Source organism: Terrapene carolina, unplaced genomic scaffold (assembly GCF_002925995.2).
Source record: "Terrapene carolina triunguis isolate 2854851 unplaced genomic scaffold, T_m_triunguis-2.0 Scaffold233, whole genome shotgun sequence".
NCBI lineage: Eukaryota > Metazoa > Chordata > Testudines > Emydidae > Terrapene > Terrapene triunguis.
Genome location: NW_020664584.1, coordinates 9,813,372 through 9,827,751, shown reverse-complemented (window position 1 = coordinate 9,827,751; position 14,380 = coordinate 9,813,372). Strand labels below are relative to the sequence as shown.

General features: G+C 46.5%; 1 protein-coding gene across 1 annotated transcript; it reads right to left on the bottom strand.

The window, feature by feature from the left end:
• Window positions 1-1,565: 1,565 nt before the first annotated feature.
• On the bottom strand, window positions 1,566-13,032 carry LOC112103011 (ER degradation-enhancing alpha-mannosidase-like protein 2). Its single transcript, XM_024194563.3, has 11 exons — window positions 12,885-13,032; window positions 12,427-12,537; window positions 11,590-11,629; window positions 10,022-10,127; window positions 8,846-8,971; window positions 7,664-7,875; window positions 6,280-6,421; window positions 5,642-5,766; window positions 4,706-4,850; window positions 3,286-3,407; window positions 1,566-2,120 (listed from the first exon to the last, which is right to left on the bottom strand). The coding sequence occupies exons 1-11, from the start codon at window positions 12,989-12,991 to the stop codon at window positions 1,620-1,622; spliced, it is 1,737 nt and encodes a 578-aa protein (XP_024050331.1). The 5' UTR covers window positions 12,992-13,032; the 3' UTR covers window positions 1,566-1,619.
• Between the last annotated feature and the right edge of the window lie 1,348 nt (window positions 13,033-14,380).

Here is a 14,380-nt window from a genome sequence, read left to right as displayed (position 1 = left end):
ACAGATGTATTGCACATGCAAAGAGAGGGAGAAGGGAAGCTAGGAATGGCTATATGGAATCAAACCATCAGGCTATGCCATCTCCAGCCTTGGGCAGTTTGGTTCCTGCTACAAAATGAAACTCTTGCAATGCTCCTGGATGCCCTGATAGAAGTGGGGACAGACTCCCCAGGGGGCCCTCGAAGATCATCTCCCCTGCTGAAGCAGAAGGGTCAGGGTTCTTTATAACTCCTGTAACTCTCACAGAGTGGCGGGTGTTGTCAGATCCCGCCAACGGCCTGTTCATTCAGGAGCAAGGCTTTTCACTATTAAAAAAGGAACCATCATGGTTCGACTTCACTTTAAAAGAATGGGACCATTAGGAACCCATCCTCCCCCACTTTTAGAGGAGTTACATGTCCATTCAGCCTCTCCTCTGTATTGAGGGGCTGGAGTATTCTATACCTCACTCTGAACAAAATCGGTGTCTTTCCCTGGCTTTGGTCCTATCTCCCCACCCCACACTACCCCTGCCCTACCACTGAGCTGGCTACCTCATGCTGCGTGGATTCCTGCTGACTGCCCCATTAGCTCCCAACAAGAAGGTCCATGCAGCAGTTAGAGGGAGATGGGTAACCTTAGGCATTGAAGGCAGGGAAGGAGGAAGGATTTTTCAGAGCAGAGGCAGGCAGAACGCATGGGGAGTCAGTCAAGCCTCACCCCTTGGGGTTAGAAGGGTTTCTAATCCCCAGCACAAAGTCCCTCCTTCCCCACATCACAGGCCCCAGAACACTACAGAAATTTAATCAGCTTCCAGGCGATATCCACCCAGCAATCAGTCAGCCAGCCTCCTAAGGGACAGTGTCACTCATAGGGTACCAACCAGCACTAGTGCTAGATGTAAGAGAAAATTTCTCATCACACATTCCATGACACAAATGAATTCATTTCCTGACACTTGACAGACCCTTCCATGTTGGTTTCCTCCCCACTGCCAGATGTACAGTTCATTTGTCCAACAGCCAAGCATGGAACTGAAAACCTGTTACTTGGAACAGAGGTTGCCCATGAACTATTCCCCCTCTGGGAGCTCTGGGTGTTCAAGCCTGTGCCCACATGATCCCCTGGGACCAGCAGTAAAATTTAAGGCTAATCAAAGAGCAAATCTGAAATTTATGGAGTAAGAGAAGTCACTGCTAGTAGTTAGCTTCTGTTCTCATGTTGCTACAGCCAGGTAACTCAATTTCCTTCTTTTCTTAAGCAGGAGGCACTATAAACTCTGCATATGGTCAAGACTTTAAATGGCCTCAGAACATTTAACACAGCCGCAAATGAAACAGCAAAAGTCACAGGCTGCAGGTTCTTCCTTCTCAGAGATTTCTGCTTTCCAAACTGGCGACTTATTCTGGTATAACCTTTGAGCTGTGTTAACAAATGTAACAGTAGCCCTGATTCACACAATACAGAAGGCGAGAGTGCAAGGGGATCTAATAGAAGGATATTTTACATAACAGTGGAAATTCTGTTGTGCACTTTTTTCCACCACTGAAAAATATTTCCCACAGAATAAAAAGGTCCACAGAGTACAACTCCAAGCGGATTTATTAACTTCAACAACTTGGACTCGTAGTGAAGTGGAGTCACGTGTCATCTAGAAAGACCTGTCCCAGAACTGAAAGTTTGGAGGTAAAGGGCTGATTAGGGCAGCTCAGGAGAGGGAGTCTCCTTTTGGTGTTCTTCTCCGGATTCGTTCCCCCCCTGCTGCTCTCTGAGGAAGCATCTGCAGAGGCTGTCTGGCTTTCCCTCCCACTATGGTCTGCAGTTCTCTTGAACGTGGACTTTTTGCTTCTCTTCAGAAAGTAAAACTCTCTCATTAAGTCTTCCACTTCCCACTGCTCTTCCTTCTGTTTCCTACAACAGTGCAGGGCAGCAGGGTCTATGGGGTGAGCTTCGGTATTGAAGACGTATCCACCAGCACCAAGGATGCATTCCCCATAAGGCATGGGCACCACATCAAAGGCTGACCCATCGTTGTGAATGAAGTTATCTGGGTCAAACAGCAGATACAAGTATTTCACTGTTTCAGCCAAGAAGAAGGATTCCATGCGATTATCCAGTCGGTGATCCCTCAGGTCTTTGATCTGTAAGAGAGCAGATCAAGTGGATTACATCGATCCTGAACCCAGAACCTCACGGAGTGCTCCTAGATGTCATGAACTTGGGAAAACAGTAAGTTTGGAATTCCTCCTTACAGCTAAGCAATACATGGACTCACCAGTCCACTGCTGATCCTTACCCAGAGGAGTTGCCACTTGGCTTGATGGTGCACGACATGTAAGATTAATTACTTCTAACAGTTTCTTTTTGGCTGTTTTATCCAGCTGAACTGTCTAGCAGAGCAAGTGACTGGGAATCAGGAGAGAGGAGTTCTATGCTAAGGATTTCCTATGTCACTTATCAGAGGGGTAGCCGTGTTAGTCTGAATCTGTAAAAAGTAACAGAGGGTCCTGTGGCACCTTTAAGACTAACAGAAGTATTGGGAGCATAAGCTTTCGTGGGTAAGAACCTCACTTGCATCTGAAGAAGTGAGGTTCTTACCCACGAAAGCTTATGCTCCCAATACTTCTCTTAGTCTTAAAGGTGCCACAGGACCCTCTGTTACTATGTCACTTAGTGACATGAAGCGACTTACCCACCATTTCCCAAACTATAAAATGAGGACTTATCTATGTCAGAGTTGTGAGGTTGAATTCTCAGTTTTTGTGCATTAACGATTCATTGCGACAGTGCGAGATCCTTGAATGGCAGGTGTTAGAGAAGTGTAAAGAAATCACTCGTACAGGCTCAGTTGTATCTGATCAGCACAGGCCCGTGTCGGGGCAATGCAGACCTGCACCATTCCAGCAGATTGTGGAGACGTGCAGTGCCCTACAGGTCCATAGCATGCAGCGGGAACATGCCCTGGCCCTGCCTTCTCCCTAACCCCTTGCACCCACAGAGGCACTAGGAGGAAGCAGTCCCTGTGCTGAGGCTTTTTGTGCGATCCCCAGCTCTGGGTACCCACACAGTAGCAGGGCACAACATGGCCCTAACTCCCTTACTGCTCTGGCAGTGGAGTTACTCCCTGAAGCATAACCAGGGTTACAAAATTGAGTTTTACAAGGAACTGTTTGATTTGTCTTTAAAAAACAAGAAAACCTCCCCTCCCCTCAAGTGATCAGACAGCCTACAAACATCACCCTCTTTGGCAAACGATCAAGAGACCAACACTTGCTGGTTGAAAGCTGGTTTTCAGCAGACACTTACTGTTGCAAATCCACACTCCACCTTACTGATTTTCTCTATGGACTCCACAGCATCTCTCCCCAGTTCTAAGAGGGTGGGATCTCGTGTGGCACGGTACAGATACATGGCACTCTCGAGCAGCTCTGCAAAATCCAGCAGCAAAGACCTTGTTACAGTGCACAGAAGACACCACTGCAATTTGCATAGATTCACCAATACAATTCAAGAGGATCAGATCAGTTAGCCCTATATATTGCTTCTGGTTCACACCATAGGCACCCATCTTCCCAGAGGACAAGCCAAATCTGAAATTAAATAGTTTAAACTGAGATGACATGTTAACTATGCATTCCCTGCTTCACATTTGGGGGATGGGAATGAAGTGAAGTTAAAAAATATTTTAAAATTAAACCTTCCCTAAAAAAACCTAAATTTAGAAAATTGCTTTTAGACTGCAATTCTGCCTCAGAAATTTCAGCCCCATAAAAAAAAGTTGTATATTATTTTATAAGCTACTGAAAGATAGGGTTTCCTGATGTTTAGATACAGTGATGGGCAATATGGAAACACCCACAGCAGATATCAGGCGCACCTTCTCTCTTCCTTACTCTGGAAACATTGCTACTGTGATGCTGTAATACATGCTAAGAAAATGAGCATTGCTTAGAATTTTTGGTAAAAGAGTCCAGTTTACATGCCACATGGAGAATGTTGTTATGCTGCTGTAACAGCTGTTCAGGGAACTCAAATTAACAAACCCATTCGCAGATCTATATGATGCAGGTGCACAAGTAAACCAAGTAGAACCATGTGTGTTGTAAGAAACAGGGAAAAGGGAAGTCAATGGTTGTGGAACAGAAAAGGACAAAGGAACGAGGGAGAAATGTTATTTTCCAGTTTCAGAGAGGATCTTACATCACGGGATTATTTATTTGTGTTACTCAACTGCAATAAGGTTAATAAAACTGGAGGAATAGCAAAAGTCTGCTTTACTCTATGCACTTCATTCAGCAAAAGGAGACTGGTCTGTTTATAGTCAATTTCACTTTCTAGTTACACTAGTACAGAATTCATGTGTGCAAGTGAACATTCACATTAAAAAGCCTTTTACTGACAGACTTTGAGAACACTTAATACTACACCTGATGCATCTTTTTCAACAGCACAAATCCTACATTTTGGACCTAATCCACTTGACAGGGCCCCTTTAAGAAGTGGCACAATGGTTAGGCTCCTTTAAAATTTAATTCTACCTAGAGTGAAAGTCAGACTCTACAATGTGTGTCTTGCCGGAAATGGAAAATGGGAGTGCACTGGCAATGAAGTTACTATTGCACTAGCGTAGACCTTGCAGGTTAGAGGTTAGGTAACATTAATTACTACACCAGAATAAAAGCAGGATTCAGTATCAACATGTTTGTTATTTGTTGCTTCTGTTTACCAGGTCTAAGTGGGTATCCTTCTCGCTTCTCCACAGTATAGCCCTGGGGAATGTTGTAAAACTCGGGCAGCCCACCAAACTGTTTCCAAACAGTGTAATAATTGAGGAATGTTCGCATGGCATTACTGATGTCCCCTATCAGACTCTGGGGAAAGAAAACACACCTAGTGAAGCAACATTCAGTTGGAAAAGAACAAACTACACAGGACTTAGCTACCAAAAAAACCCAAAAAACAAAAAACCCTTTCTCGTACAGTCATTAAATGAGAAGCCAATGGACTGCTCCCAGAGTTTGAATAATATAACTAGTCATATTCAGACAGGGTACCTTAAGAATAGCTGGAGCTAAAGAGGAAGCAGGTGACACTTTTCTGTTAGATCCTGTTCCACGTGATCTCTGAAGTCATACAAAGTTTTCTAATCCCTTCTGACTGATGTGGGTCTCAGAGTATTCATTCTAGAGCTTCCCTGACTCATCTACAAGACACTGTTCCTTTCATTTCAGCAGCAGAGGGGCTGCTACTGAGTAGTCAACTACAGGACACTAGGGAGTGGGAACTACTCAATAAGCAATTCTCATTGCAAGAAATAAACTCAAACGTGAAAAGTGTTTAGGATGAGATGGGGAAGGGATTTGGTCTCTTTTCTTACCCCACCCCCACCCTACATAAGAACAACTATGTTAGGAAAGCAGGTTACAATATGACTGTCCCCATTCACACTTAATATATGGTTCTGTATGTAGCACTACTGGAGTCTAATTCTGCTCTGCCAAAGGCTGCAGGAGATGAAGTCCATCTACACTACGGAGCAGAGCCAGGCTTTAACCAGGACAGAAGATAAAGTTATCATCATACGCCCTGGCACAGTATTTGTGGTGCAGATGGATTCAAGACAGGGAGGAAGAAGATTAGTGTATGTTATTTCTCTTCCTACCTGTAAGCCTGGCCAGTAGGCCTCCAGGGACTGAAAGACAGGCATAGACACTGTCCCTTTGTACATCTGAACCCACAGGTACCAGTCATCAAATTTTGTGTAGTTCCCAATGGCTTTGTTATATTCTAAAAAGAAGCAGAGAAGACTAATTTAACACAACCGAATTTTTTAAATAGAAGAGAAGCCCCTTTTCCACTGTGGTTTAGTCAAATTAACACTAAGAACATTCATTCCTCCCAGACCACTAACTGTCATACAGGACACTCACAAATCTGACAAGGTCTTATTGGTAACAAAAACCATCACAACAAGAAACAGTCTAGAAAGGAGTTTTGTCAGACTTTTAGCATCCTCTTGCTAAAAGAAGGAGTCGAACACACCAAATGTTGGAAAAAGAAATTTAGCTCCAAAAAGACACAGGTAAAGCCTCGCTCTACTGAGATCAATGGGAGCCCAGAATTTCACCCACAGAGCTGAAGATGCCTCAGAAGTGAGTCTGCACCATGGAGATGCTTAAGGTCACATTTCCAGGGGCCTCTCTCTGCACATACAGATATCAGCAGGTGCACTTAAAGAGACACTCTTGGGACAATCTGGTGAAAAAAGGCCCAGTCATCCAGGGAAAAAAAAGCTCTCACCTAGGAACATGGACATCAGCTCTTCATCATGCAGCAGAATGGCTCCTTTAACAAGGTATTCAAAGTAGGAATCTACCCCTGCCCCAATGCCAGCATCTTGGGCTACCCATTTGGCAGTTACCACATCAATGTGGTTACCCACCTGTGGGAAAAGGAAGATTTTAAAGACAAGCCAAAGCTTGCCTGTTAATACTAGATTCCGAGGACTATCTTCTCTTTCTATAATGGTTTTCAAAGAAACGGATTCCAAAACACTTGGCAAACTTTATAAAATACAGACACATACAGCAATACAACATTAGCATTGCTGTCCTGATTTTATTATGAATTTGCAACCTTCAAGTTGAATTAACTGTTTTCTGCACTTCACATCTACACCTGGTTTGTCAATAGGCAGACATGAACAATGCTATGGGAACCATTACTTTGCATTTTTAATTTGCAACATTAATGCCTTATTGGAATAAATTTTTACCTAGGATTTTATTAATTACAATGCGATAAAGTGCAGCTTTGTTAGGTATTATCTGACCGGAACTCTAGGACTACAGAATAGAGTAACTGCATTTTTCTGAAATTCCAGAGGGTTTTAAGTTAGAAAACTCTTTAGATACAAGGAAAAAACCTATTTATGGCACTCGAGTTCTATAGCGTGGCATTGTGGAGCTGGGCAAGACCATAACTATATGCTTAAAGATTTTTCTCTGTTACAGTACATGTGTAGAACCAGATTTGTAGTTGTTCATAATTTTTTTCATTAAATTTGCCAAGTTCCTCATTGAGGTCTAGCCACACGTGGAGACAGACATTTTTAAACTTCAGAAACATCCAAGTTTTGTGTACAAAATGTTAGTGTCAAGAGAAAATATTTATATTTATAAAGTATGGGGAAATTGTGTTCCAACCCTCCTCTCCAAAGCCTAAACCATAAACATCTGAATTGACTGGTCTCGTTTAAAAAAAATAAAATTATCACCCTTCGACAGAGACTAAACTTGGAGTTGCGGCACTAAACAGCATTTTAAGGTGGCTGTGAGTCAATAATGACAGGGGATCATAAAGAAAGCTGAGTTATAAAAAATATAAAACTGTGAAAACCAAAACATATTTGCCCACCAGCCTCTTCTGGGTGGAATACAAGAACTGTGTAATGTATCTGAGGTGGATATGGTCTTTTAACTGAAGTTACCGGTGTTCCGGAACAGTAGGCTATGTGCCACCTACTGCATGATTACTGGTATTGCAGTTATACTCATGTAGTACTATAAGGAATCACTAATTTAAGGCGAACACATGTCCTCTATCTACCCTGGCTTACCTAGTACCATACACTGTTTACAAAAAGGATGTAAGCATAACATGAAGGGCATTTTCCGCCACTCACCAATCCAATATCTGAGCGATTTTTCCACAGGGCCTTAAGGGCTTTTCTGGCCACATCCTCAAAGACTACGTCACCTGTAAGATGACTTAACGTGGCAAATTCCACTATGAATGTACCAATACCAGCAGTACAGGTAACCGGGGTCTCTCCAGGGTTTACTCCATGCAGCAAGTTCACTGTCCCATATGGCATCCCAGTTGGGGTCTGAAAAGCTGAAACATCACAATCGTGATTCACAGGAGAATGTTCGGCATCCATCACCAGACAACATTTAACAGGCTGACTGTTACTGCCTGTGCCTCTCATTCAAGCATGGATGCCAGCAAGAGACCAGGGTTTGGAATAGTCCCAAGTGCACTGAAATAAATGGGAGGTGGCACCATAGCCCAGTATGGGGGAGAGAGGGAGAACCCAGAAGGCTAGACAAGAAATGCTGGACATCGATCGTGGAGACTTAGCACTTAGCATTCAATGTTTGAGGGCACGCCTGCCTCACTGCACAAGTAGGAGGATCTCTGTGAGGATGCAAACACTGAACAGCTGCCTCATTAACTGAGCGCAGTCCAACCTGTGCCCTGGATGAGGCACATAAAAACAACACAACTACTCACATACTCGGACTGTGTAACCTAATGGAAGCCCAAAATGGGGCAGAGTTGAGTTTGCACATTTTCTGCCTCTAGAGACCATCACTTGACCACCTTAATGTTCTTTTAATTTTTTTTGCTTGAAGTAACTAATATACATGATGGTGTACGCTCATGTGACTGATAACGCCACGTTTTGGGTGTTTCCCGCAGGCATTGCATATACCTAACACACATCTCCTACGATATTTTGTCTCAAGTGACCCAGAGTCCTGCATTCTGCTTCCAACAACCATCCCACAGCTGCTTTGGAAGCTTCAGAGGTTTCCATGTGGATTGTAAAGGATGTATTTGAGCCTAGACTCATTCCCCAGACTTCAGTAACACCAAAATACCTGTACATCAGTGCAACACTGACAAAAATATGGCTGTTTAATACAGCTAGTTAGGCTTCCCCTAGGATTCCAGTGATCTGGGGACTATTGTAGATGCTGAAGTGATCCCACTTGTATTACTACTGGCCAGTTAACTCAGCATGTACTACGCAGAAGAGTGCAGAGAGAAGTTAGATCTGCAGCTCTGGAAAGGTTCTCACCTGGTAGGAGTTTACGAGCAGCTTCTTTCGCCATCCTCAGAAGAGGCCCTGAGCAGGGCCATCCTGCTTCCACTTCAACACCAGCCTTCTTAGACAGCAAGTGAGCAGACAGGAGACCACCGACCACTGGAACAGTGCAAAGCGAGGGGCTCATTTGGAAGTACAGGGAGGAATGAACTGATAGTTTTGCCCACAAAACCCCCAAATCAGCAGCATTTGATTGCGTAACTAGGAAGTTGTGGGTGGGCAGGGGAAGACAGATGGCTCATCTCTAGTATCTAAAAAGATGCTAATCAAAGATGCTTTGCAAAGAAAAAAAAGTTGTAGTCTTGCTTCTTAGTAAACTGTCAAAAAGAACTGGAAGCACTTCTACTTCATTGCATTAGAAACAGCAGATCTTACCTATGCCCATTTATCTGTACTACTCTATAGAGAACTGAAGAACTACTGGGATTATGACATCAGGAGAACAAAGTCTGAGCAATTGAAAGGGAAAAGAGTAGGTGAGGTTGTTTTGTATTTTAAATGAGTTTAGAACTGTGTAACACAGCAAGCGTAGGTCAAAAACTATTAATGTGTAAAATATTTTAGCAGAAACTGTCCCAGGGTGCAGAAACTAGCAGAACAGTGCTGGGCAGGAGAATGAGAATAAGCATAGTACACAGTTTTCTTCCCTGAAAGTGTTATTTAGGTGGAGGGAATTGAAGGCGTAAAACACGCAAGTAGCACTGAAGGCAGAGGTCCTCATGATTTTTTCAAGAGAAAGAGGATTTTAATCGTAGTTTCTTAAATAGACTAATTACTCTCCATTCCAGAACATTGTCTGCCTCAAGGGACACAAGAAACTTATTCTAGAAGCAACAGCAGATTTGATGTGTAACGTTATGACTTCAGCATGAAACCTCTATGTTCTTGTTCAAGGTTAGTTTTGAGTTTCAGAATTAAACTGTAGTATGTATAGTTTACATCTGGAACCACTCAAGAGGGGGCTGGGAGGTAATGCACAATGAAGGAAGGGAGGTGTATTTTTCCTTGTTTAGTTTGTATGCAGCAGAATTCAATTCCCACTGTTGTTCTGCATTACCCCTCTGCACTATATATAAATTATGAATTCAGAGACTGATTGTGACACACAAACGACTTTCAAGTTAAGCCCTACTCCAGCACCCAGCTCACCTCGGATGTTGGTTTCAAAGACAGACGCATTTACGTCAATATCAAAATCCACCCCCTCCTGCAGCACATTGACAACCCTCTGGAACTCTGAAACATTTCCCAAAATCTGGAAAAGAAATCAGGATAAATGAGAGGGAGGCTCATGAGGCAGCAAATGACTACACTCAGGAAAACAAAGGATCAATGACAAGGAACACATGACATAACAGATTTCTCAGCAGCTTCACTGTAGGGTTAGATGCTGTTTTAAACCTTTTTCACTTGACCCTAGCTGCAGGGACGCAGGTTTGTATAATTTTTGGTGGTGCCAAACAGGTTCAAGTCCCACCCCCACCCCACCCCCGCCTAAGGCTCTGGGAGGAAGTTTGGGTGCAGGAGGGGTGCAGGCTCTGGGCTGGGGCAGGGGGTTGGGGTGTAGGCTCTGAGAGAGAGTTGGGGTCCAGGAGGGGGTGCGAGCTCTGAGCTAGGACAGTGAGTTTGGGTGCAGGAGGAGGTGTGGGAGGGTGTTTGGGGTGCTGGGTGCAGTCTCTGGGCTGGGATGGGGGGTGGGGTGCAGGAGGGGGTTTGGGTGCTGGGCTGGGGATGAGGAGTTTGGGGTGCATCAGGCAGGCTTCTCCAGGGCTGGGGGCCAGAGAGGACTCCACCCAGCCCTCTCCCTGCCAGCAGCAGGGAGCTCCAGGGGAGGGAGGGGGGCTTCCCCGGCCCGACATTCACCCAAGCCCCCCCAGGTTGCTGCTCAGGAGGTCCAGCTAGAATAGCCTTCCCACCCACCTTGGAGATGACTTGGAGTTTCCTGCAGGGGGCGGGGGACGGCCATGCGCCTCCTCCCCTCCTCCAGCATAGCAGCCGCTTCAGCTTGCCCTCAGTGCCGCTCCCTTGTAGCTGGCAGCGGCCGAGGGAGCACAGTGCGGAGCTGCAGGGGGCAGCCGCCCACTGCCCAGGGCAGGCAGAGCCGTTCAAGGGAGGTGTGTGGGGGCGGCAGGCAGGGACGGGGGACAGACCTGGTCCCGAACATTAGTGGAGCCAGGCTCCCCGGGCCCTGAATTTGCTGGAGCCCAGGAACCACAGGCCCATACAACTCGCTGCCAGTGACTAGCTGGGAGCTCAAGCTGCTGACTCATGAAACGGCGGTTAAGGAAGACACTAAGAATGATTCCTACTTGACTTCAAAACTTTCCGCCCTCATTCTGGGTCCTTATGTCATATTTAGAAGGTGTCAGAGGCTGGGAACTCCAGGCACCTGCATCTCAGTGGAGTGAAGTCAGTGCAGGCTCTCCCTCGCTCAGTTAATATGTTACTCTCACAAGTAGGTGAAGAGCATCTGAGAGGAGCAGAGGTAAATCTAGGCCTCTAATGCAGGATGTTTAAGAAGTGCAGAAAGTAACATTGTACGAAATAAAACCAGAGCTTTGGAGCTGTGCTCCGGCTCCGCTCCAGCTCCAGGCAAAAACCTGCAGCGCCACTGCTCTGGAGCTGCTTCGCGCTCCAGCTCCGGGCTCCGCTCCAAAGCCCTGAATAAAACAGAGGGAAATTAACAAGAAAAGGCTGTAATTGAGTGAGGTACTTACTAGTAGAGTGTCCAAAGCATCAATCAATGTGAGAGAAAAACTGAAAGAGAACAGAAGGCAGTGTGAGGAAATGCCAATGAGATAAGTAGCAGCCAGGGTGACAGACAGGAACAAATATAACGCTTGGATATTGAACAGCAAAAACAAATAAAAAGTCTAACTACAACTCCAGCTACTGAGAGGCAACAGCGTGAGCCAACCTGAGACCCCTAAGCTGTGTATAGAGAAGATTGGGAATTCTACCCACATGGCATCTATCTGTTTGAGATAGGCATGAAATCATCCTGCTGAATCTGTCAGAGCACAACCATTGCCATTAATACCATCAACACAAAATTATGACTCTACTGCAAGGCCAGGCAACAGGTGGAGCTAAGAACAAAAATATACTTTATTCCAACAGCAATACCTGCAGCCCTAGCGGGAAAATACCTCCCAATAAGATTTCTTGACATAATCATCTTATTCTTTCTTATTTACAGAGTTGTTTTAGCCGCGTTGGTCCCAGGATATTAGAGAGACAATAAAATATATTACCTTACCCACCCCATCTCTCTTATACAGTTCTCTATTACTGGCAGGTGCCTGGCTTGTGTGATCCAATTGATTTTCTCCTTCTCCAACTTATATGATTCAAGTTAATGCAGTTTGAGACTCCACCGTTACCAAATGGCTTGGCACAGATACAGCGGAGACCATGACAGTGCCCCACAGAGTCATCAGACCTAAAGATGAAGGTCTTTTACATTCTTAAGTCTAGTGAGAGGTTAGGAAACACCAACACCCCGGACACAACAGACGAACAAGCTCATAGGGAACATTAACCCTCTCCGGTACCTTCCCCAGGTGTCCTGTCCATCACACGTCAGAGGCCGCAGTTCATCATAGGGAAAAGCGTTTTCCAAGTAATTGTTGTAGGCGTGGTAAAACATGGACTTGACTCGCTCCCTGGGGACAGAGGGGACATTGGAGCACTGACATTCCTACCGATCTATCGGCACGCGAGGAGTTTGTGCCTGGCTTGGCCGAACTGGCCCTTGGGTTCCACTGCTAACCGGACCCCCCGCCCCTTGGCAGCAGCACCACGTCGGGGCTGCGGTGGGAGAGGCGCGCGGGCGGAGCCGGGTCTCCGCTAAGCGCCCAGCTGCGCGGCCCGGCCCGGCCCCTTCCACAAGCCTGGGCGGGACTCGCCTCCTGCCCCCAGCCGGGGCCGGGCTGAACCCGGTCCGGCGTGGACCGGAGCCGGCCGCTGCCAGGCTGAGGGGGGGGACGGGACCGAGCTGCCCTGTGCTCACCGGTAGTGGGCGGTGTCTATCTCGCGGTCCGCCGCCGCCGCCCCCTCCCCAGCGCCCGGCAGGTGCAGGGCCCAGAGGCAGCACAGCAGGTACCAGGAGCGGAGCATCGGAGGGGGCAGCGGAACCCGGCCGCGCCGGCGCTTCCGGGTACCGCCCCTCGCGGGGGGGTAGCCTAGCCACGCCCCTCCTGCGCGCGCGTCTGTCCCACTAATCGGCTCCCCTTGCGGTAGGCCTTATTGCGCCTGCGCACAAGAAGAACCTTCCACTTCCGGCTTCTCTACCTACCGGGCCTAGTCGCCGCTCACCGGAATGGATCGTGTCTCAGGACGAGGCTGCGGTTTCCCCTTCCGGGGCATAGGCAGCACCTGGAGCTGTGGCCAGTCCAGGGATTTAGCCACGTTCGCTTCCCCTAGCGGGGAAGCAGGTGTCCCAGCCACCGGCCTAGCGGCCCGTTACAGCCCGGCTCAGAGCCGGGCCTCGCGCCTGGGTGCAGCCACGCAACCAAACCCGCCCCACGCTCTTCTCACCGCCTTCCCTGGCGCACCAGTCACTGTCCCGCGTCTCCCCGGGGCATGTCCTCGGGAGGAGGCGCATTCCAGGGCTGTGAAGGAGGGGAAGGGTTTTAACCCCGGCCTGTCCATTTTGAGTTGAACCAGTTGCTTAATTTCCCACCAATTCTTACGGCACTGCAGGAGTCTTTGGACGTAGCTTTTAGTATTGCAGTTGGTTTATCTCAAATGCCCGATGCTTTTGCTGCTGTCCATAATGCTTCTTCAAACTGAATCAAATGTGTTTGCAAAGCTGATGAAAAGAGCAAATATCTTTTTGGGGGTGCCTTCCAGACCAGTGAGCGGTGGTGTCACTGCTTGCCCTGTAACCCTGAGTGCCTCAAAATACCTCCCCCTGGAGCTCTTCTGCCTGGAGGCTTCCATCCATCACACAAGCATGCACTGAGTGACTGTGTATTAAGCAGCCCTGGTTCAGTCTTCTGATTCTAGGAACCTGCTTGTTGTACCACATCCCCACTCTGGCCTTCACCAGCCTTGTTTATCCCTGGCAAGATGAACGCAATGCCCTCCAGTCTTGAATTTTCCCAAACCACATGCTCTGCAATGTCCAGCCCTTTCCTGGACAATTCAGAGAGAGGCTAAGGTTTGTTTGTTCCTTTAAAGATATATTACCCAGCAGCTTGTCACATTAGCTGGAGTTAACATTCATTTTACATCAAGCACAGCACTGGGAAGGTATAGATTAAAATTAAAACAAGTTTATTAACAAGAGGTGATAAGATTTTAAGTGAGTTCAAGTATAAAGGGTAGAGTTAGAAATGGTTACAAGCAAATTAAAGTGAAAAATGCTTTCTAAAGGCTAAGACCAAACAAAACAAGCCACAGCCTTTGTTCAAGGGAGTTTCCTTACCAACATATGCTCCAGAAAGATAGCTGACCAGCCCCTTTGGTCAGGATCTCCCATAAAGTCCAAATGGTTCCTTTGTT

Bases quoted from the DNA above. Each gene is read 5' to 3' on its own strand.
- LOC112103011 (XM_024194563.3), bottom strand. From the start codon at position 12,991: ATGCTCCGCTCCTGGTACCTGCTGTGCTGCCTCTGGGCCCTGCACCTG. The intron at 4,851-5,641 runs GTAGGAAGAGAA...TTCTTTCCCCAG, and splicing joins CCTACTGGCCAGGCTTACAG to AGTCTGATAGGGGACATCAG. The intron at 2,121-3,285 runs GTAAGTGTCTGC...GCTCTCTTACAG, and splicing joins TGGAGTGTGGATTTGCAACA to ATCAAAGACCTGAGGGATCA.